This window comes from Pelophylax lessonae, assembly GCF_965119305.1.
Source record: "Pelophylax lessonae genome assembly, chromosome: 3".
In the NCBI taxonomy this organism is placed as follows: domain Eukaryota; kingdom Metazoa; phylum Chordata; class Amphibia; order Anura; family Ranidae; genus Pelophylax; species Pelophylax lessonae.
The window spans coordinates 620,512,298-620,536,574 of NC_138770.1; the positions used below are offsets into that span (position 1 = coordinate 620,512,298).

General features: G+C 43.8%; 1 protein-coding gene across 1 annotated transcript in view; it reads right to left on the reverse strand.

Moving 5' to 3' along the window:
• Window positions 1-24,277, reverse strand: part of CENPF (centromere protein F) — an 80,336-nt gene that overhangs the window by 50,889 nt on the left and 5,170 nt on the right. Inside the window, exons 3-10 of the mRNA XM_082249757.1 lie at window positions 21,695-21,891; window positions 21,395-21,507; window positions 18,850-18,941; window positions 16,603-16,894; window positions 15,151-15,353; window positions 10,837-10,962; window positions 4,183-4,311; window positions 2,667-2,789 (exon numbers count right to left, since the gene is read on the reverse strand). Of these exons, the coding sequence (XP_082105883.1) occupies window positions 2,667-2,789; window positions 4,183-4,311; window positions 10,837-10,962; window positions 15,151-15,353; window positions 16,603-16,894; window positions 18,850-18,941; window positions 21,395-21,507; window positions 21,695-21,891 (1,275 nt within the window). The remainder of the gene's footprint in view (window positions 1-2,666; window positions 2,790-4,182; window positions 4,312-10,836; window positions 10,963-15,150; window positions 15,354-16,602; window positions 16,895-18,849; window positions 18,942-21,394; window positions 21,508-21,694; window positions 21,892-24,277) is intronic.

Below are 24,277 nucleotides of genomic sequence, written 5' to 3' on the forward strand. Positions count from 1 at the left end.
CTTGCTTGACTAAAATTAATAAAAGACTTGACTTTGACTTGGTATTCATGACTTGAGACTTGACTTTGACTTGAGACCTACGACTCGAAATGACTTTACTTTTTTAAGTTATTAAATATTTGCATTTTCTCAAGATGTGTTAAAGCAAAATGAATGTGCCTGTTATGTTTCCGACACCACAGTCACTTAAAACACCTCAGTGTGTTCTGATTTTTAGGACACTGGCTGTTTAACAGTGGAAATACTTAACATGTTTTAGTGACTGTGGTGTTGAAACATGACCGGACGAAGGATTTTGAGCGGTTTGGGCATTCAAAGTGTTTCTTTAGTATGCCAAGAAAAAAGCACTAAGCAGTTTTGTTAATGTTGAAAATAAAACAAAACCTTTCCTGACCACTGACTTTTAACTGATTTAAAGGTGAAAATTGGGGTAGATCAGTATTTTGACTTGATTTGTGACTTGATCAAAATAAATGACTTGACTTGCTTGACTTCTAGCAGGGACTCGACTTGACTTGCTTGCTATTCGCCACAGTAACTTGGGACTTGCTTGAGACTTGAAGGTTAAGACTTAAGACTTGCTTGTGATTTACACATGTGTGACTTACTCCCATGTCTGGATTCTCTGCCCTCAAGGAGCTTACAATCTAAGGTTCATATTGCACATTGCATTAACCTGTGGTAGGCATACTAAACATTTATATAAACTTTTTTGAAATAGTTCTTCTGCCTTGTAGTACTATTCTGTACAACTGTGCAGAGACACCCTTGGGAATTGTTAATCTAAATACACCTACTTGTGTTACTGTTACTATTTAAAATGTTCCCTTTTCTCTTTCTTTGTTATTATAATGTTGGATTGGATCAATATGATGATACATACTCCCCTAAATATACTATGTACATGTTTTGATTTTCGTATATCTAATTTTCTAATAGACAGACATACCCTGTGCTACATCCCCTGAAGAAGGAAATTTACTTTCCGAAACATGTTGGGTCCTGCGATACTGTAATGCTATCCTCATGGCTTCACCCTTTGCCGGTTTAGCATATTTGGTAAAACCATGCTCTAGCACAGAGGTCTGACCGTTTGTGGTATACAAATGTCTGTATTTTATCTATTGTGATTTGTTTGATTGTCTTTTAGATATGTATAAATAAACTTTTTTTGACCAATTTTACAAATTTGTTTGGAGCGTTGGCTGTATTTAAACCCCATGGAATTGGGACCACCATTTTCCTGTTCTATTGCATTAACCTGTCAGCATATCTTTGGTGCGTGGAAGGAAATTCACACAGGAACATGAAGAACATACAAACTCCAAATATCACGTAACAGCGTTAAAGCTGAAGTTTAGGTATGCATAGTTATATGGTCTGGCTTGAAACAATGTAAGTATGTATGTGCCATACCTGTGGGATCTCCATGGAAGATGGAAATCCCAGGGGCTGCTTTTACAGCGACTGCTGCTAGCTTCCAAGTGCTGTGCCATCTTCTCAATTAATGCAAAGCATCCCTTATCAAAGAGGTGGAGAGGAAGGGTGGTGATGTCACAATCTACAGCTCGTCCAATCAGAGAATGCTTTGCATTCACTAATTGGAACCCCGGGCTTAGCTAGCGACCTCCTGTGTTCACTAAGCAGCAAGGCAGGCACTCAGGACGGGACCCAGAAGCTAGCACCAATCACTGTTGTCCATGTCTTGAAGGGACATGAAAAACACTGGGGAGGTATGGAGGGAGGGGGTGGGCTGTTAACTCTTCTGTGTTTTTCCTGTCCCTTTCAGTTTGGAGGAGCAGTTTCTGGGTTGACAGAGGAGGAAGGAGAACCTGACTAGGGTTTTAATACTTTCATACTCTATCCAAAATAAAAAGCCTCAAAACAATCTTGAGTCTGAAAGTGTTTTGAGGCTTTACTAGTCCTCATAATATCGGTCTAATTTTAAGGTAAGCATGCACAAGGGCTCGACAAATCCCAGGCACCAGGTTGCCACAGCGACTGGAAACTGCATCCATCGCCTGGGCTTTTATCAGCTGCCTGCATCTGCCTTCCACTTGCAGACCGCGCTACAGCGTGGTTGTTCAGTTCTGGGAAGGCATCTATTGATGATGCGGTCACAGCGTGAGGAAAGGAAAGCAGATAACCGGCTATCCGATGACAGGGGACATTTACACTGATGATCAGTGCCCTGATCATCTGTGCCGCCTCAGCAATGCCCATCCGTGCTGCCTCAGCAATGCCCATCCGTGCCGCCTCAGCAGTGGCCACACTGCTTTTTTTAGGGGGGGTTTGGGGATCGGGTACCTGGTTTTGACAGCTGGGTTGAACGTAAAAAAAAAAAAACACTTCTAGTGATTACCCAGCTTTAGACAGTTGTCACAAGAACTAGTGTCCCCATTAGAAGATTTCCCCTCTATTGCTGTTCTGAAAACAATTATTAATTTTGTCTTTCCCCTCAGTTTCATGCTGAGTGACCAGGACAACATGGAGAGCGCAAATCTCCCTAACAAGGAAAAAGACCGCAATACAACCTGAAAGTGGTTCTAACCTAACTACTTCTACCCAAATCTGAAAAAGGTTCTGGTTTTTAGTTATTTATTATCAATCACCTATGAAGTAGAATCAAATGAAAAACAATACACGGTGCAGCAGGATTTACTTACTTCTAGGTTCTTTTTAAACTGATTGGCTTGATTCTCGCTTGCTTGCAGAGTCTGTGCTGCTTTAGACAACTTCTGTTTCAGTTCCTCTATTTCACCTTCCAACACCTTCTTCCCATGTACCACCTGCCAAAACGATAATCATATCTGTCACTATGACCTATGCATGATTTTCTATATCCTGTATTTCAGCATTCAATTTCAGGGTTCATGTATCTGGTAAAACACTATAGACTTTGTTAGCACTATCATCACACACAAAGCAATGTAGACTGAAGAGATCTCAGGTCAGCCAACACAAAAGTGTGATTCTCTCACTTCTGTTCCCTGTCAATTCAGATGTAGAGATGACAGTAAAAAAAGTTGTTGTCCTCTAAAAAATGATTCACTGTGGATCACTCTTCGGAGTGTGTGTGACAGGCAACTAGGAGGAGTTATGTTCTCCTTACCACCTGTTTTAAAGGAGAAGCATGGGATAGCAAACAAACAAAATACATACTCACCTATATGGCTGCAGCGATCCCCTGCTGGATCTAAAACTGAAACCTGTGTATTCACATGACCACTGATCACTCAGCTCTCGGTCTTCACTCTCAGTCACTGGCTCTCTGCTCTGTCCCTTCAGTGCTCACTGGAATGCTGGGCTGTCCAGGGGGAAGGAGCAGCAGGCTCAGGCTCTTAGCAGCATGCCGAGAGCCTGAGACTGCTGCTGGTCAGGCATCAGGGTGGATACCAAAATGTTAGTCAAGATCCTTGCAGAACCTTGACTGGCCTAGTGATATTAGCCAGCAGCGGGTTAAAGCCCACGTACTGAATCTGGGTCACAGGAGTGCGGAAATAAGTACCCTCCTGTGATGCAGTAGAGAAGTATGGCCAAAAAAACCTTTGGCCATGCTTCTCTTAACCTCTAGAAGCCCATACCACCAAGCCAGCACATTCACCTGAATGGGTCACATTCAGCAGGCAGTCCTACTCATCGAATGTGACAGGGAGTAGAATTCTTACCACTCTGCGAAGCAACACATCACACCCACACCAAGTAAACAAGCACCTCCGGCTGCCTTAGCAACTTAAAGTAGTTCTAAATGCAAAAGATTATTTTTTAATCTTACTGCATTCTCTGCATTAAGATAAAACCCTTACAAAGCCTGTGCCGCCCACCCAGCCATCTCTAAACACTTACCTTCGTCCTTTAAGGGAGGGGGCTGTACAAATGTGGCTCTACACCTTGTTTACTTAAACAGGTCACATTTGGTGTGTGGTTTAGTCCATCAAACACGACAGGGAGAGGAATTCTTGCAACACCGCGAATAAAAAAAAGCATTGCACCCACAGCAAGTAAACAACCCCCTCCAACAGCTCAAATGGGGGCAGTAAAAATGCGTGTCTACACCCTGTTTTTACTGCATAAACCCCCCCCCCACCCTCCGCAAGTGTAAACTTAGTGTCTGCCTGTCTGTCATGAGCTTTCCATTATATAAAAGGACAGGAAGACTATAAGAAAAAAAAAAAAACATACACGGTCAAGTTCTGATTGGATGGCATTAAATTCATTCTTGGCTTGCTGAGACTCCTGGCTCAGTTTGGCTTTCGTCTGGTTCAACTGCTGCTCCATGTTCTTTAATAAGTTTTGTTGTCGGAAGAGTTCCTAAAAGCAAATACATGAAAAGCAATTGATAAACTGAATACACAAGGCCAGCCAATGACAGAACTGTAGTGGTGAAGCATACTACAATGATTTCCAGCTTTAAAGGGGATCTCACAGATAGGGAACATATATACACTTACATCGCAGGATTCAGATTTAAAGTGGCAGTAAAGGCTGATAAGTATTCCTAAAAATCTTGCCTCTCCCCTCCTACCTACCCATGTTGCATAATCGGTAATATATATATATATATATATATATATATATATATATATATATATATATATATATATATATATATATATATATATATATATATATATATATACATATATATATATATATATATATATATATATATACACACACACACACACACGCTACTGTTCAAAAGTTTGGGGTCACTTAGAAATGTCCTTCTTTTTGAAAGAAAAGCACTGTTTTGTTTTAATCAAGATAATAATCAGAAATACAATCTAGCTGGAAACGGCTGATTTTTAATGGAATATCTACATAAGTGTATAGAGGCCCATTTCCAGCAACCATCACTCGTGTGTTCTAATGGTACATTGTGTTGGCTAATCATGTTAAAAGGCTAATTGAGGTTTACAAAATCCTTGCGGAATTATGTTAGCACAGCTGAAAACTGTTGTGCTGATTAGAGAAGCTCTAAAACTGGCCTTCCTTTGAGCTAGTTGAGTATCTGGAGCATCAGCATTTGTGGGTTCGATTATACTCTTAAAATGGAAAGAAAAAGAGAACTTTCTTCGGAAACTCAACAGTCTATTATTGTTCTGAGAAATTAAGGCTATTCCATGCAAAAAAATGTCAAGACACTGAAGATTTCCTACAATGGTGTGTACTACTCCCTTCAGAGAATAGCACAAATGGGCTTTAACTAGAATAGAAAGAGAAGTGAGAGGTCCCGGTGCACAACTAAACAAGAGGACAAGTACGTTAAGACCCCGTTCACATAGCAGCGACGCTACTTCTCGGGGCGACCTCCGAGGTCGCGGCGCGCTGCTCGCCCCGCGACCTCGGAGCGGCCGGCACGGACTTCATAACATTGAAGTCTATGACGGTCGCTCCGGGTCGCCCCAAAGAAGCTCCGGACCCTTTTTCTAAGTCGGAGCGACTTGTGTCGCTCCTATTAGAACGGGTCCGCAGCTTCCCTATGGAAGGCGACCTACGGCGACCTGTGAGGCGACCAGGTGGCCTCACAGGTCGCCCCAGTGTGAACGGGGACTTAGAGTCTCTAGTTTGAGAGATAGATGCTTCACAGGTCCTCAACTGGCAGCTTCATTAAATGGTACCGGCAAAACAAGTCTCAACGTCCAGAAGTGAAGAGGCGAATCCGGGATTCTGGCCTTCTAGGCAGAGTGGGAAAGAAAAAGCTATATCTGAGACTGGCCAATAAAAGGAAAAGATTAAGATGGGCAAAGAACACAGACCTTGGATAGACAAATCTAAGTTTGAGGGGTTTGGATCACACAGAAGAACATTTGTGAGACGCAGAACAAGTGAACAGATGCTGGAAGCAAAGTTTGAAGGACAAAATTATTATTTCAAATAAAAATCATTATTTCTAACCTCGTCAATATCTTGAATTTAATTTTCTATTCATTTTGCAACTCATTTGATGGATAAAAGTGAGTTTTAATGGAAACTATGAAATTGTCTGGGTGACCCCAAACTTTTGAACGGTAGTGTGTGTGTACATATATAAAGATCAGTGTAAATACTTTTTTCTAATCTGCTTCAGTGCAGTCATGTGATCCTGCAGCTTCAATCACCCTATGTAAGGAGCACTCAACATCGGCTCTGAATTTCAGGAGCCCACCCACCAGTTCCCATTCAACCCTTCAGCATTGCTGCCACTCTCTCCTCTCCACTGCAGCTGCTACCGACACAGGAAAGCCAGAGCTGCTGGATCACATGACCGTAGCGGAGAGGATATTTAAAAAAAAAAAAAAATATTTGCACAGATGATGCGCAGAATAGATGCACAGCCCCACCCTGGATACAGACATCATCACCTTCCTGGCCCCTCCCCTACGTGTGTGTCTAGATGCACAGCCCCATGTTGGATACAGACGTCATCACCGTCCTGGCCCCTCCCCTACGTGTGTAAAAACAGGGTCACGTGTCTTCCTCAGGGGGATGCGTACCAGATGAACTGAGGGTGACGTATGGATATCACGGATACCCATGAGCCATGTGTGAGGAAGTACCAGCAGGGGATTTCTAAGCCAGTGAAGGCTAAAAGGTGTGCATTGATCTCACTTTAGTGTAGAGATCACACTCCTTCAGGTGAGATTATTCCTAGAGGGGGGAGCACTTGGCGATGGCATGGTGATTGAATGTGAACATTAATGGAAAGTGGAACACTTATTTTAGGCATCAATTTGGAGCATGAAGCCCTGGTTGAGCACAGCGGTTGTTAATGGAAGATTGCATTCACCATTGTTTTATTATCACTTTATTTGTTTTTATATTTTTTTATTTTACTTATTGCATGGACTATTGTTTTTCACAGATCTGTATATATTATTTTTTTTAAATACTGCTAGTGGATTTAATCCACGTTGTTTTTCGGGTATTAGGCACTGTGGTTTATTAGTATAAATTTTATATATTTTTTTTATTATATTTTTTTTCTAACGCTTATAATTAGGTCGATATTATTTAGAATTGTATTTGTATGGCACATTTATGAGAGTGTGGGCAGTATCAGCAGCTCAGTAGAATTAACCCTTTGGGATAACACAATTAGCAGCAGATTGTCAGCCTGCCTTGTGCATCACTTCACTTGGCCATTGACGACAGGCAGGCAAACAAAGAGAGCACACAAGCAGTGACTACGTGTCAGCCTACAAAAGAAATTGCTGTTACTAGTTCTCCAGGTAAAAACATTTGCAAATTATTTACAAAAATCTATTTGCTTAAAGTGAACCTGTGCCCAGATCATGCACATTAACCCCTGTACACAATATGCAGCCTCAAAGAAATGAGTCTTCTTAAGTGAGTCCGCAAATAAACGTAGACATCTTTGTGCTGGGAGCACGCTACATAGTGCACTACCAGGCTCTCACTGATGGCCTCTGATTGGCTATCACAGGGATTAGTCACTGCTCAGCCGTACGTGTTTTTTTTTTTCTCTCCTCTTTAAAGAAGAAAAAGATACAATGTATCCTTTTCTCCTGCTAGAGGAGTAAAATGAAAATAAAAACAAATGCAAACAAGAAAATAATAATGAAAAAGAATAGGCAGTGCAGGGTTTGATCTAGGTCAGTGTATTTTAGGCAGGATTATAAAGGGGGGGTAAAAGAAAAAAAAAAAAACACATGCGCACCAGTGTCAATTTCGTTGGCGAAAATATTTTTGTCAAAGTTTTTGTCAGCTGAATGTTTTAAGTGACAAAAACTAAACAAAAATAAAATTAATTAAGTTAATTGAAAACTGACGAAAATCAAATTCCAATTTTCATCTAGTTGACTGAACTCTCCAGTACATTTGGGAGCAAGGGAGTGCACAGGGCAGGGTGCATTATACTTTGGGGATGGGGAGAGGGAAGTATATCGGAGTGAGTGCACAGGGCAGGGTGCATTATACTTTGGGGATGGGAAGGGGGAAGTATATCGGAGTGAGTGCACAGGGCAGGGTGCATTATACTTTGGGGATGGGGAGAGGGAAGTATATCGGAGTGAGTGCACAGGGCAGGATGCATTATACTTTGGAGATGGGAAGGGGGAAGTATATCGGAGTGAGTGCACAGGGCAGGGTGCATTATACTTTGGGGATGGGGATGGGGAGGGGGAAGTATATCGGAGTGAGTGCACAGGGCAGGGTGCATTATACTTTGGGGATGGGGAGAGGGAAGTATATCGGAGTGAGTGCACAGGGCAGGGTGCATTATACTTTGGGGATGAGGAGAGGGAAGTATATCGGAGTGAGTGCACAGGGCAGGGTGCATTATACTTTGGGGATGGGGATGGGGAGGGGGAAGTATATCGGAGTGAGTGCACAGGGCAGGGTGCATTATACTTTGGGGATGGGGAGAGGGAAGTATATCGGAGTGAGTGCACAGGGCAGGATGCATTATACTTTGGGGATGGGAAGGGGGAAGTATATCGGAGTGAGTGCACAGGGCAGGGTGCATTATACTTTGGGGATGGGGAGAGGGAAGTATATCGGAGTGAGTGCACAGGGCAGGGTGCATTATACTTTGGGCATGGGAAGGGGGAAGTATATCGGAGTGAGTGTACAGGGCAGGGTGCATTATACTTTGGGGATGGGGAGAGGGAAGTATATCGGAGTGAGTGCACAGGGCAGGATGCATTATACTTTGGAGATGGGAAGGGGGAAGTATATCGGAGTGAGTGCACAGGGCAGGGTGCATTATACTTTGGGGATGGGGATGGGGAGGGGGAAGTATATCGGAGTGAGTGCACAGGGCAGGGTGCATTATACTTTGGGGATGAGGAGAGGGAAGTATATCGGAGTGAGTGCACAGGGCAGGGTGCATTATACTTTGGGGATGGGGATGGGGAGGGGGAAGTATATCGGAGTGAGTGCACAGGGCAGGGTGCATTATACTTTGGGGATGGGGAGAGGGAAGTATATCGGAGTGAGTGCACAGGGCAGGATGCATTATACTTTGGGGATGGGAAGGGGGAAGTATATCGGAGTGAGTGCACAGGGCAGGATGCATTATACTTTGGGGATGGGAAGGGGGAAGTATATCGGAGTGAGTGCACAGGGCAGGGTGCATTATACTTTGGGGATGGGGAAGTATAGCGGAGTGAGTGCACAGGGCAGGGTGCATTATATTTTGGGGATAGGGAAGTATATCGGAGTGAGGGGGAGCACAGGGCAGGGTGCATTATACTTTGGGGGTGGGGAAGTATATCGGAGTGAGTGCACAGGGCAGGGTGCATTATACTTTGGGGATAGGTAGAGGGAAGTATATCGGAGTGAGGGGGGAGCACAGGGTAGAGAACTGGACGTTCTGGGGAGGCCGTTATTTTACACAGTGCTAAGCACTGCTACCTTGCTGGTAGGGGAAAATGTACTGGAGATTTCAGTCGACTAAATGAAATTTGGAATGGATTTTCATCATAGTTATCGTCAATTGACTTCATTCTAAATTTTATTTTTATTTTGTCACTGAAAACATGCAGCTGACAAAAACTGTGATAAAAAATATTTTTGACAACGAAATTAACACTGACGCTCACACACGACACACCATTTTTTAAATTACGGTTAGTGCGTTTTTAGTAAGGTTTAAAGAAAATAAAGATAAACCCTACTATGGGTACAAACCATAAATAACATACAGATATGTAGTATCGTTGTGCAACAGAACACTATTTATTAGGTTGTTCTTTGGTGAAAGGTTTTGGTAAAAAGAAATCTAAAGCTAAATTTAAAAAAAAAAAAAAATGTATTTATTTTTTCTTCCTTTGCTTTGAATGCTAAATCCCCCTTTTTTTTATCGTATACGCATTTCATGTTGAGGAAACTGTGTATTGTTTGGAATTTTTATTTGCATTTCTTTACTTTCTGTGAAATCTTCCATAAAAATATTGAAACAAAATGTATTCATTTTTTTTAAATAATATTTTGTGCTAGTCTTCCTTTGATAAATAAATAAAATCAGAGCATATCCATTACCATTTACCATCAAATTAAAGCCCAACGGGATCCAATGGTGCTGCTGCTGTGTCTCAACCAATCAGGAGGGAGAGTCACTGACGGCTGAGGCACTCATGCACATCTATGGATCGAGATTGGGCTCAGGTAAGTATTATGGGGGGCTGCTGCTGCTGCACAGAGAAGGATTTTTATCTTAATGCATAAAATGCATTAAAGCGACTATAAAGTCTATTTTTTTTTTCCTATAAAAATTACAAACATGTTATAATTAGCTGCTCTGTTGCAGCTGCACAGAGTGGCCCGGATCCACCTCTTCTAAGGTCCCTCTTCTGTGATCCTGGCCCCTCCCTCAGCAAGCAGCTTGCTATGGAGGCACCCAAAACAAGTCACAGCTCCCTATGTCCATTCAGACATGGAGCCCTGACCCAGCCCCATCTCTCTTCTAATTGGCTAGCTGTCTTTAATTGACAGCAGCGGCAGCTAATAGTGCCACTGCTGTGTCTCAGCCAATCAGGAGGGAGATTGGCTGAGACACAAGGTCCGACAGAAGTGGGGACAGGGTACCTTTTAAAAACGGGTACCCGCTAAACCCCCCCCCCCCCCCCCGGTGGCACATTTGGCACCTTTAAGGGGTGAGGGGGGAGCGGGTACCCTGTCCCCACTTCTGACGGCCCTTGCGGCGAGGTACAGTATGTGTAGCTGCTGACTTATTTTTGGAGGGGGGGGGGGGGGTGGAACTTCGCTTTAATGCATAGAATACATTAAGATGAAAAACCTTCTGACTTTACATTGCCTTTAAGATAAAAAACCTTCCGCCTTTAGAACCCTTTTAACATTAAACTGCATAGAATAGTAAAGTTCTATAACCTGTTGATTTTCCTTCTCTCTTTCCTTTAGTTTGTTCTCTACAGTCAGTCGGGCACTTTCCGCATTTTGTCTCTGACAGCTTAGCTCATCGGTAACCTTCTTCAGTTTCTGTTCAGTCTGCGCACACTGGAGAAAAAAAAAACTTTTTTATACATCTATATTACATGAGAATAAAGCTGTGTGCCGTTGGCAGTAAAAGATAAAAGATCACACTGATGAGACTCTGCAGCCCGACCATTCATTTCAACAATCTACCCATAAGATGCCATGTACATTTACCATATTTTATTCATGTTTTTATCTACCTCCCTATAAAGCCCCCCTTGTGTAGACATCCAAAATCCTTGAGACTGCAGTTGGGTGTCGCCATCTTGCATGTGAGGTCAGCAGCCCCAGCAGACTTCAGAGCTGTCACTCAAGTGTCACTTTATGTTAATTCCTTCCACTCCCCCCCAACAGCTACAATAAAGGTCCTGTAGGCAGGAAAAGGGGAGGGCAAAGGTGCTGGACCAGCACAGACAGCAAATAGACACCCTCCAGGAGAGAGCTATTCCATTACGTCACTAACAACTTCTGCTATTTTAGTTTTGCTTGGTTACTGATAAACCAAAGCACTTAATGCATTCTTGTAGCGCTTGTGGACTTCAATACCAGAATTGCCCAATGTCCAATTGCCCTGGCAGTTGCAAACACAAACGATGGTGTCACAGTCCCTAAAAGTAGAATTCCAGGATAAACCTAATTATTTTTACAGCAGAGATCCAACCAAAAAGGGAAGTTCTGCTTGTTTGCACCCTCCCCCCTCCACTAAACACATCTGGCACATTTTGTGGGGGGGGGGGGGGGTTACTTGGTTTTGACAGGTGCCCGCTCTCACTTTTAGCTCAGATCGCTGCAGCAATCTGAGCCAGAAGTTCCTCCCCCCTCCCGCAGGCCTCTGGGACACATCACAGGTCCCAGAAGATTACGGATCATTCACAAGGTGCAGAGCACTTTGTGCATGCACAGTAGGAAACCGGCTGTGAAGCTGCAAGGCTTCCCATCCTGATACCTTTCCTTGAGATGCCAGCGCCTGCACCTGAAGCCGATTAACCAGCAGCTTTTCCCCCTTTTCTTGAACCCCCCTCCCCACACTTGACCTTCCCCTTTTTCAGGTGCAACACCCCTCTGCTCTGCCCCTATCTCATACCCACGCTTCCTCCTGTCACCTGTTGGGTGTTCCAAACAGGTCATCCCTGCACTTTATGTTATATATAGTTGATTTCCTGATGAATCGTGGCCTTTGATTAGGTCACTCCATATATGAATGTTTCCTTTTGTTTTTCGGCTTTGTGAATGTGGGATATTTGAAATAAATTAGCAAAAAAAAAAAAACTTGGTAAGCATCGAAAACGCTTGCATGTCTGGCTAGACAGCTCTGCTAGGGGGTGAGAAAATGGCGATTGATATTAATTATTGTCATTCCCTGCTTATTTTGACTATGTGTATTGTTACGGACTATCCAATGCAGAGCTTCTTGTCACTGTGTTAACCTATGATGTACACCTATAAATTTTCCGATTGCATGCACACTGGGCATCCCTAAAGACGATTTGTCCAATAGTCCAGACACAGTCTGACCGCTCGGAGTTCCAAGACATTGATCGATAGTCTGGACTCTTCCCATGTCCAGATCCCCTGAGCAGAATGTTTGCCAAGGAACGCCTCCACAGCCAGACAGGCTGGCATCCGTGGTGGCCACTGTCCAATACAAGGGCAGCTGTGTGATCCTGCACACAGCTGCTGTCCTGTAGAAGTACTATAGGGCAGTCAGCAAGTGGGTAAAAATGCTCCCCCCCAAAATCAGAAATCATGGGGGTGGCCTGCCACGGCCTCTTCAGGATCTTCTGACTTTGGACTTCCCTGTTCGGTGGGCCCAGGGGGGGCTTCGATATTTGGGCACCGTGCTCTCACCCAATCCAGCTGACCTGTTCCGCCTCAATTCCCCCCCCCCCCTCCTGGTGAGCATCCGGGCCTTGTTGGCGAAGTGGACAAAGGGGCTTCATTCCTGGTTCGGCAGGTGTAACATTCTGAAAATGTCGATACTCCCCAAGCTACTGTACCTCTTTCAGACGCTGCCAATTTCGCTCCCGGGGGCATTTCTGGGAAGGGTCAAGTCGGTCTTCACCGAATTCGTTAGGGCGGGTAAACGGCCGCGGTTGGCGCGCCGTATCCTTGTGTTGCCTAAACAACATGGTGGAGTGGCACTCCCGGACCCTAGGCGCTACTACCAGGCGGCCATGCTCTCCCGCTGGATTGACTGGACACGTCATGCGGATTTAAAACTCTGGGTCACCCTGGAGACCTCTCTGTTCTCTATACATTTACCACGTGCCCCTCTGATCCCTCGGGAGGTTCCTGCAGAGGTGAAGCGACATCCTACCATAGGGCCGACGATTAAGGTATGCTCTCTGGCTGCAGCGGATAGGGGCCTCTCGGGGGGTCGCGGTCCGCTCTACCCGTTACTGGGGAATCCAGCATTTGGGCCGGGTTGTGAGAACAACCGGTTCAGCGCCTTGCTTCGAGAGGGCATCTTCCAGGTCTCACACTTTGTCTCGAGTACGGGATTACCGACTCTTTCCCAGCTGACTTCCCCGAGTGGGAAATACTGCCTGCCTAGGTGGCAAGCCTTGCAGCTCCTCCACTTTCTTAGGGACCTGGGAGGCCCCTCGGCATTTGAACGGGACTTGACGTCCTTTGAACACCTCCTGAGCTCACAAGGCCACATGCCCCAAGCCCTCTCCCAGATATATGCTCTGATCTTGGACCCCCCCCCCCGCGGACTTCGCCCTGCCGGGTATTCTTAAATGGGAAGGGGAATTGCACCGGACATTCTCCGACTCCCAGAGACGTCATATAGTCCGATTCTCCCTTAAATCCTCCATCAGCACAAAGATCCAGGAATCCAATTACAAGATCCTTACTCAATGGTATTTTACCCCGGTCAGACTTCGCCGGATTTTCCCGGAGACGTCCGACTGGTGCTGGCGATGTCAACAAGAGGTGGGTACCATGTCCCACATTTTCTGGTCCTGCCCTAAACTCCGGGACTTCTGGGCTGAAGTGCGCAGTGTTTCCCAACTGATGACGGACCGGGCCGTTCCTGACGACCCGGCTTTTTTCTTGCTGCACTGTACGGGCATGGCCCCTAAATGCTATAAAAGCTCGGTGCTGAGCCACCTTGCGGACGCGGCGAAATCTTGTATTAGCCTCTGCTGGAAGAGCCCCCCCCCCCCCCCAACGGTCGCCCTCTGGCTGCAGAAGGTCAAGTGGATAAATGATTTGGAGGGCCTGATGCTCACCGCACAGGGTAGAAAGGAACAGTACTCCAAGACATGGTCCTGCTGGAATACGTTCATATTCTCTGATGAGGGATTGGCACTTCAGGGTCTGCCCCCGGGGTAGGGGACGTGACTGGCAGCGGGGTCGCCCGCATTTACAAGCAGTACCCTGGTACGCTTCGGGACGATCACAGTGATTGCTCTATACCATGTTGTTTGTGCTCTATACCATGTTGTTTGTATACTCCCGGACTTTAAGGGACAGGAATGTGTTTACACTTATGGTAACATACGGGTATTGTGAATTCCTCTATAGTCTCAGTCTCTTATGCCTTGCACTTTTTAGGATTGCTGTTTGCCGATGTTGTGGATTGTACTTTGATGCACTTTTGTAACCTTTATCATAATTTAAATAAAGAATTAAGAAAAAAAAAAAATGCTCCCCCCCCTCCTAACATTTATGCTGACTAACCTGTGTAGGAAAGATTTATATACTTACCCATTTTCAGCCCGCTCCTGTCCGGTCACCTGATCCAAGATTTGTATATCTCTTTTGTTGAAAAAAAGAACTCTACTCCTTTCTCTCAACAATCTTTTGTGTACATTGCTTGCCACTGAAAGTTATAACTGGCATCAGCGATTGCGCAACCGTCATCGCTTTAGGAGGGCAAACCCAGAGGTAGGTCTGACGTAATCTGTAAATGTGCCGTGCATTCTTGGGCATTATTTGAAGAGCTGTGCCTGCCAAGCCATGCTTTAGTTCCTCTTTGCAATGTGAATGATTTATCCCTGCACCCAAGTGCCCTCCTAAAACTGAATTATTATCTTTAAATAGGGTCACTCTACTATAATTAGTATGGATTCATGGGGTAGACATTCTATAAGAAAGAGAAATAAAACATGTAGTGTGACCTGTACTGTTAGATCAAAAACAGATTTTTGTGACAGGTTATCATTAAGGTTATAGAAAGCCATGTCAGACTGTATGACCTACCCTGTCCGCCGTCTGATCCAACTGTACTGTCACTCGGGCCAAGTCATCACGGCTCTTTGTCATCGCTTTGTCTTTCTCCTGGAGTTCTGCCTGAGTCTTCTCCAGCAGTGTCTGAGTCTCCTGAAGTTTATTCAGTTGATTTTTCAGCTCTTTTTCTTGAACTTGCAATCGCAGCTCCATCTCGTTCACTTTGGATCGCAGTTCTGAAGTTTAGAAGCAAAATATGAAACAAAACATTTTTTAAAAAGTTTTGCAATAAAAATGTCATTCTCTTAGAAAGGAAAGCACTACAATTTGCTTAAAGTGGAGTTCCAGCCGTTTCGTGTTTCTTAAAAAAGTCAGCAGCTACTGAAAGTGTAGCTGCTGACTTTTAACACACATATGAACCAGTCCCAGGATCCAACATTTGCCTGGAGGGAACCTCGGTTTTCTCCCTCTTCTCCCCGCGGCGCCAACATCACAGGTTTACTTACAATGTTTTACCCTTCAGTAAATGTTTTTTTTGTTTTTTTTCTTGTATTCATTTGTAATGTGCCTTTGACATTGCTATGAAATTTGGCCACTCCAGGAGAGTCAAATCCTTAGCTCAGCCACAGTTGCCCCAAACTTTGTATGGCTGAATTCGCACTGTATCCGCAACAAAGACTCACAGGACCCTTTTTTTTCAGCCGCATCAGGATCGGATCGCACAGTGGTTCACACTTGTGCGATCCGATCTGGTGCGAACTGTCAGATCGCACTGCGATATGCGATCAAACTGGGGGTGTTGTTAACATTTAATTGACACCCCCTGCGTATCGCATATGGCAGTGTGAACTGCCAGATGTGCGGATTCGATGCGGGAACAGGCTGCGAATTTGCAGCCTTCCCGCATCGCACAAGTGTGAACCGAGCCTTATGGATAGGACACTTGAAAGTGCCAGAATTTGGGGAGTTTTAGATAATAAGATTTTTTCAAAGTAGAACTGAGAGCAAAAACTTTTTCTTTTCCATTTTGGAGGAAGAGTTAACCCCTTGTAAGTTTTTTGGCCACCTGTGTCCCATTGATGAGATTTCCCTTTGCTTCCTGTCCCACGCCCCCGAAATAAGGAAGCATCAGGCAGTCTCTCCTAAGTGAGGAAATCCTACGTCATCACCAGGATTAGTGTCCTATTGACAGATGTGCCCTCTAATCCTATACTGACGACATAAAAAATTTGTGGTTCTCTTTCACTGAAAAGGATAAACAGGACATATAGAGGGCGTATCTCCCTAATGGGGGCACAGACAACATTTAAAAACCTGACAGATGTTCTCAACTCGACTCAACCCTCCCTACTCAACCCTCCCTACTCAATCCAAAAAAGGAAGAAGTTTTGTCTTAGATGAAGAAAGGATCAGGATAACACCACTGATGCAAGCACCTTCAAGAAATATTGAACAAAGTCCTAATGTAAAATACAATTTAGTCACCTTGGTTTTGGCTCTTCAGTTGGTCACTTGCGGCAGTGTTATGTGGTTCACAGAAGCTTCGGTTGTTGGTATCCGGTTTGTAGCCTCTTTTGCTTGGCGTCTCCTCCTGCTCCCAGGGACACTGAGTGGAAGTAAAACTCCTTTTGAGTGATGTGTCATGGTTGCTGGAGGAAACGCGATTCGGCGTACGCTCTTGTTGCCAGGAGAAGACAGAGGAAGAAGCCTGATGGCGAGCAATGTCTCGATGGTTGATTGTGTTCTGGGAAGTAGGCTGCGAATTCTGGTTCAAAAGCTGGAAAACAAAAAAGGGATTGCTACAAAACTCCCAATGCCTTGTGATGTTTGGACACAAACTTCTTCAATAAGGCCTAAGAGCAAAGAGCAGTAACTTTCAGCAACCAATGAGAATGTATTCTTCATTGATCAAGCTTTGGAAAATGTAATCCTGATTGGTGGATATTGTTTTAGTAATTCAGGCAGAATGTCGTTGACATCGGAAGAGTTTCCTGTTTGCAGCTGTTGTCCCTTGAAGCATTGCAAGACGGGCAGCCACAGGCATGACTCCCAGAGGCAAAGGCATGAAACAGAACCTTAAGCTGGATACACACTATCCAACTTTTGTGGTTAGATTTCCTTCAGATTTACCTTTTCTATGTAGTACAAGGGCCTGCCAGATTGCATACACATTGAAAGTGTTTACATTTGACCTCATATTATATGGTTTTGGTAAGTCTAAAGGAAAAAGTCTTCAGAAAATCTTATAGTGTGTATGGCCCATAACAGTTTTGGGTTTATTTTTTTAGACTGCTGTCCTGGTTGACGTTTGGATATTTCACCTCATTTCCTGTACCACAGAGACCGCTGTCATTGATTTAGGAGATATTAATTTCCTGGGAACAATATAAGTTTTGGATGGAATTAGGCCTTACATTAACTTTGAGGGTGGTGGAGTGCTCTTTAAAGTGGTTATAAAACTTTAGAAGTGACTGGCCTCAGGGGTTACCCAGAGATAAAACAAATCCTCTACATACCTGTTTACCTGCAGTTTTCTCTCCTCCACATCGGTTTAAAGTCCAGAATATTTAATTATCTATTATATATTAGCAGAGTACAAAAAAAGGGCTAAGAAAAAAGATGGGGCTTTATATGGGCAATTGGAGAGAGGATGATCACAATTATCACACCATTATATTAAAATGACTCTCTTTATTGTACAAACATGTATAAAAAATGTACTATGAGTACATAAGAAAAAAATAGAAGATAAAAGAAAATTGCATGTGTAGAAATATATTCCCATAGGGAATGCTGACACACTGTATCTCAATAGATGTTACGGTGTCTAGGTAGCACGGTCTAGGGTCCCCAGCAAGCCGACACGTTTCGCAACAGGGCTTCCTCAGGGCCAGACCGATATTTCCAACTGCGACAGAGACCCGAGCAGACACATGCGTTGAGGAGCAAATCAATGCGGGTGGGCATACAGGGGGGATGTGCATTAAAGCAACTGCAGCCATGCAGATTCGAGAGGAAATTCCCATTCAGTATCCTATAAATGTTATCATGGGACCCCAAAATACAGGCAACGGACACGTTTCTCGTATCATACTACATCAACATTAATGGGGGTCTCTATTTAGACCACTGCGTACATGAGGCAGGTGCTTCATAGAGTATATTCTATATATCCACATATACTAGCCGCATCATGGACCTTGCCATCAGAGTAAGGAGCTCCTTCAGTCCACCCTTGTAACATAGACCTGCCTTAATGATTGCAGAGGAACAAAGCAGCAGACAGAAATGTCACTTAGTGCTCTTAATTGAGACAAGTACACACTCGAGGGATACGCTTTGTTCAGATTTCACATCTGAGGTTTACAGCCACTTTAAAGGATAAGTTCACCTTTGGGAACATGTTACATATTCCACCTGCTTTAGAGTGGAACATGTTCCCAGTGCTGCTAAATCCCCCCACTCCCTGTGACAGTAGTACCGGGAGAAGTTCCCCATACTAGCTGTCAGTCTTTACCCAGAGCTCTGCGGGATGTACAGGCACACAGACATGTCTGCAGGAGACATGCATGGCACCAGCTGGTACAATGCTTTACAGGCTCAAAAAACCCATAAATAAATAATATTAGCAATGCACATTTTTACATGCTATATATATATATATATATATATATATATATATATATATATATATAAATACTTTTTAAGTGCGCTTATCCTCATTTTACTTACTTTAATCTGAAGAATTTTTAATTCGGTTTCCAGCTTCTTCCTCTCCTCCACTTCTTTATTGTACTTGTCCTGTAGCTCCTCATACTTTGACTCTTTAAAAAAAAAAAAAAACAGTAATGGTCAAGAAATATGCAAAAACTTAATCTAGAGGCAGGGACAACAGAAGACCAGTTGGCAAGATATTTGGCAATTAGAGATAAGAAAGACTTTGGAAATTCAGCTCAGGAACAGAACAACCACACATACACAATACTGCCAAAGGCATGTTGACATCTGACCATCACAAGTACCATGTAGTAGAGCTGCACGATTCTGGATAAAATGACATTTACGATTTTTTTTGCTTAGAATAAAGATCATGATTCACAGCGTAACATCTTTCACATCATACAAAAAAATTTGTCTAACTTTACTGTTTTTTTAATTCATCAAAGTATTTTTTCCCAAAAAATTGCATTGAAAAAGACCGCTGCCCAAAAACAGCGTGACATAAAATATTGCAATGATCGTCATTTTATTCTCTAGGGCCTCTTCTAAAAAATACATATATAATGTTTAGGGGTTCTAAGCAATTTTCTAGCAAAAAATTCTGATTTTAACTTGTAAGCAACAAGTGTCAGAAAAAGGCTTTGTCTTTAAGGCCCCTTTCATTCAGTCAACGGAGCCGTTCTGCTCAGCGGGGGATCGATCCGCAGATCCCTGCTGAGCAGGCGGATGACAGCTCCGTCTCCGCTCTGTGTGCGGAGGCGTCAGATCCCCGCTGTCCTCTATGGGGAGATCAGATGAGAACGGACCGCCTGTCCGTTCTCATCCGATCCACCAGACAGATGGAAAATAAGGTCCGGATTTGACGGACAGGATCGGATTGGATGTCAGCGGACATGTCTCCGCTGCCCCATAGAGATGCATGGGGCATCCGTTCAGATCCGACTGAAAAACTGACAGGCGGATCTGAACTGTCCGCATGTGTGAAAGGGGCCTAAGAGGTTAAACTACACTCACTTACAGAAAAATGATAACTTTAAACACAATGTTTTACAATGTATCTCCCAGCCTTGGCAATGTTTATATAATATATATGCACAAAATAAAAAATACATGTGTAGAAAAAAAATAAATAGAAAATCTATTCCATATACCCCTCCATTATTAGTGAAACCTCAAATAAACAAGAGTCAAGAACCCAATGAGTGTCCTGCACTGAACATGACTCAGATTAACGTAAAAGGAAAATCTTAAAGCAGAGCTCCACCCAAAAGGGGAAGCTCTGCTTGTGTGCCTCCTTCCTCACTCCTCTGCCACATTTGGCACCTTTTTGACGCTGCGGAAAACTGAGCCGGAATTTTAGCCCCCCCCCCCCCCCTGCAGCCTCTGGAACACTTCACATGAAACACAGAAAACTGCGGACCATTCACAAAGCGCAGTACAGTTCGCACATGTGCAGTAGGAAACTGATTGCGGCTTCACTGCCGGTTTCCCTTAGTCAAGACGGCAGCGCCAGCACCCAATAGCCAATTGAAAAATTGACTCGGGTGCAGTGCTGTAACCTGGCCTAGGCCAACAAGGCCCAGGCCTAGGGCGGCACTTTGCAGGGGGGCAGCAAAAAAATATTTAATTATTTGTATAATGACTATGGACTTCCTATTTATTATACAAATAAGTGAAATAATCCTATAATTACAATTAGTGGCAGCAAACACAAGTCCAAATATCTTAAAAGAGTAATCTTACAAAACCCGTGACATAAGGCTTTACTAATGGGCACTTATAAGACTGCACTGGTTGCCACCGATGAGGCCACACTGAAATGCTGCACTGACGGCAGTAAAGAGGCGGCACTGATGAGGCTGAACATATGGGAACTGATGAAGCTATGCTGATGGGCACTGATAGACTGTGGTTGTGGTCTGTGGTTTACAGATGACAAGGTGGGTCCTAAACCGGAAGGGGTGTGGCCTTTACAGAAAGGGGTGGGTCATATTTAAATTAGGGGGTGCACAAGTTTAGTCAGGCCTAGGGCAGCACAAAACCTAAATACACCACTGCTCGGGTGAGGACACCACTGGATGCCTGGACAGGTAAATGCCCCAATAATAAAAGTTAGCAGCTAGAGTATTTTAGTTTTTTTTTTTTTTTTTTGGGGGGGGGGGGGGGCCTGGAGCTCCTCTTTAAACCACTCCATAGAGAGAGAGACAAGGAACAGTGCAATGTGCAAGTCATACATCAAGTATTGCAAACATATCACAGTCCCTAAGCCTACATACTACCCTTTAATATAAATGGGAAGATGAACTCCACATGTATGGAAATGCTTCTGTCTCCTAACCATCTCCTGTCTTGGGAGATGGCAGCACTATTCTCTACAGAGCATTACCAGGTATACACAACTGCCAAGGAGACTGACATGCAGAGAATGATACAGGCATGGCTGCTGATGTCAGATTACAGTAAGTGAGAATTTGGGGTTTAAAGTACATCCTACAACTGTGACCGGATCTTTTAGGACCCAGTGACACCCATGTCATCCCAAACAAATAGAATTTACCTTCAAACTTGACAGGTGTACACGAAGCAGCGAAACTCTTCTGAGGAGTGACACATACTGACATGTCCATCCCATTAAACGATTGCTGACTCCTCTCCAAGTCATTCTTGTATCTAAGTTATAAAAATACAATTTTAAAAAAAGCAAACATGCTGTAAGTCTTTTCATATTTAAATTTGATAATTTAAGAACGGATATCATACTGGCACAGAGTCCGCTAAATGTCATAAATAAAAGTAGTCAAGTACAGAGACCATCTATAAGCCTCTATACCGTACATACAAGCAAGTAGTTGCTTACCTTTTCAGATCCTGCTCCAGCTTCTCAATCTGCTTCTTACTCGCGCTGAGTTGACCCTCCAGGAAGTTGAGCTGGGTGTCCTTCATTTGCTGGTCATGGGCTAATTTCTGCCTGGTCTTCTCCTGGTTGTCACATAATTCTATCAAGCTCTGATTCTCTCTTTTCAGGGACGTCACCTCACTCTTCTCACTCTCCACCTATCCAAATATTAAAAACGTGTTAGAAAGGCCTAAGTTTTCATCACAGTTCAAACAGACAAATTTAGTTGGCAGAAACAGTGTGACATCCAGGAGCATCGATTCTACAGAAATCAGAAAATTGTGGTCACCTCAAATCTGGTCGGCTGCAAGTAAATGGATTCCGCTGTCCATTTACACCTAGCTGCCTCCAATCCAATCTGCCCAAATGGAGAGGACACAGTACTCCTTCATATATTTTTTTTTTTTGCAGGCCTGACTGGACATGGAAGTAGGTGGGTGTAAAATGACACAATTTTGTTGACACCTGCTGATCCATGCTTGGACCATCTGATCAGGTCTTCCTGAAAACCTGAAAGGCGGACCTGATTGGATCGCCCATTTGAAGGGACCCTAAACCTTAAGGAATTGATCTACAACCATGGCACCTCCAAAACTACAGCAGTTGCAGGACTATTTGAAGACAATAACCCTTCTTTCTGGGTGAGACATTTCTTCACATGACTGGATGTAAAATCTCTCATTTTATTCAGTGAATATTAAGATATTATCTTTGATTTCTGGGTTTCCTTTAACAAGTACACCGCTCCAATCAACAGTCCTATGTGAGAGCAATGTTGATTAGAGCAGCATTTCTCAACCTTATTTTCAGTCAAGGCACCCTTTAAAAGTTATGGACAGTTTCGAAGTGCCCCATTCTAAACTGTTAAAGCTTTTCTAGTTTTACATAATGCAGCAAAATCTACAAGACCAAGTAGGAGACCCAAAGTTAGGGGTGATTTATTCTTCCGAAGCAAATATACTTTAGCAAACTGGTACTGATTAGTATTCCAATGTTTCTTTTCTCCCTCAGTTTTTCTCCATCACTCAGCTAATGTGACCCCAACGCTGATGGAGAGAGACAGAGGAGGGTCAAACAAGGATGCTATGCAGACGACTGACATCCTCCTTATCAACTGATGATGCCATTGGTCGTTAAAGCGGAGTTCCACCCTAAATTTATACTTACCTCCATCTTCATGCCCGGGGTCACCTGAAAAACAAATGGATAATCGCAATTTTTTTTTTTTTTTTTTACTTACCTAGTTTAGAAGAAAATATACTCACCTTACTTCCTCTTCCTCCCCTCGGCGGCCACGGTGATTCGTCACTTCCTGGTTTTGCAATGATTCCTGGGAGCTGAACGTCATCGCTCCCAGGAATCAATACGCCTGCCCCGGCCCCAACGTCAGTTCCGATGCAGGTGCCGTCATACCTTGCTAAACAGCTTCTGGGCATGCACAGAAGCTGTGCAGGGATGACGCTGCGGCACCGAAAGTGACGGCGGGGCCGGTGCAGTGCATCGTGGGACTGAAGAAGATGGAAGAGGACACAGAAGAGGATCGCGCTGGCTTCAAGCTGCCCACACCTGAGATGGCAGCGCTGGACAATACTTTTTCAAGGTAAGTATTTCTTCTAAAAGGTAAGTGCAACCCGGGAAAGATCAGAGGCTATCCATTGTGTAATGTACTAGCCCTGACTGTCCCGGGGGTATTTTTATTAAAAAAAAGCTTTCCCAGGGTGGAACTCCGCTTTAAGACGCTGGCAGCTAGAAAGTTGTAATGGTGCACAATCAAAACCTGTGACTTTGTGTAACTAAAAAGGCAGCCTTCATCAACACGCCATCTTGTATACAATTTTGGGGCGATTTTTAGGCATTTTGCCAAGGCACCCCTAAATAAGCCTCAAGGAACCCCAGCTGAAAAAATATGGATTAGAGCAATGCACAGGGGCAGGGCATTGCATACTAGCACATTATGTGAAAGTTACCTAAAAAGGAAGCCCTTCAACACAGAGCTGTCACTGCTGAGAGGGCTTTTATCTTCACCTGGTCTTCCTTCCGGGTTCGTGGTTCTGTGTGAATTGCCGAAGCCGCAATGACGTCACTCCCACGCATGCATGCGGGAGCTGCAGCTTACAGCACAGAAATCTGAAGGAACGGCCTAGGTGGCCATTTGTCCAGAGTGCATGCGCCAGTGATGACACCGGCTGCATGTACAGTAAATATTTCTTAAATGGTGCATGTTCAAGAGATATTTACAGTAACAATAGGTAAGTCTTACCTATACATACAAGTCAGAGATTGGAGTTTACTCCCACTTTAAAAACCAAGTTCACCTTTTGTAAAAAATAAATTAAAATGGACTTCTTTTTGCAGGTAAAAAAAAAATAAAATAAAAAAAATGGGCATTTTGTTTATTTTTTGCATTGCATCCTGCAAAGCACTGCATCGGTGATCAGCAGATCGAAAGTGCAATGCCTGGATTCTGCAGACTCTCAGTATACTGTCTGCTCATACCTCCAACCTCCAATATGGACAGGCAGTTACCGAACGGCAGGAAGAATC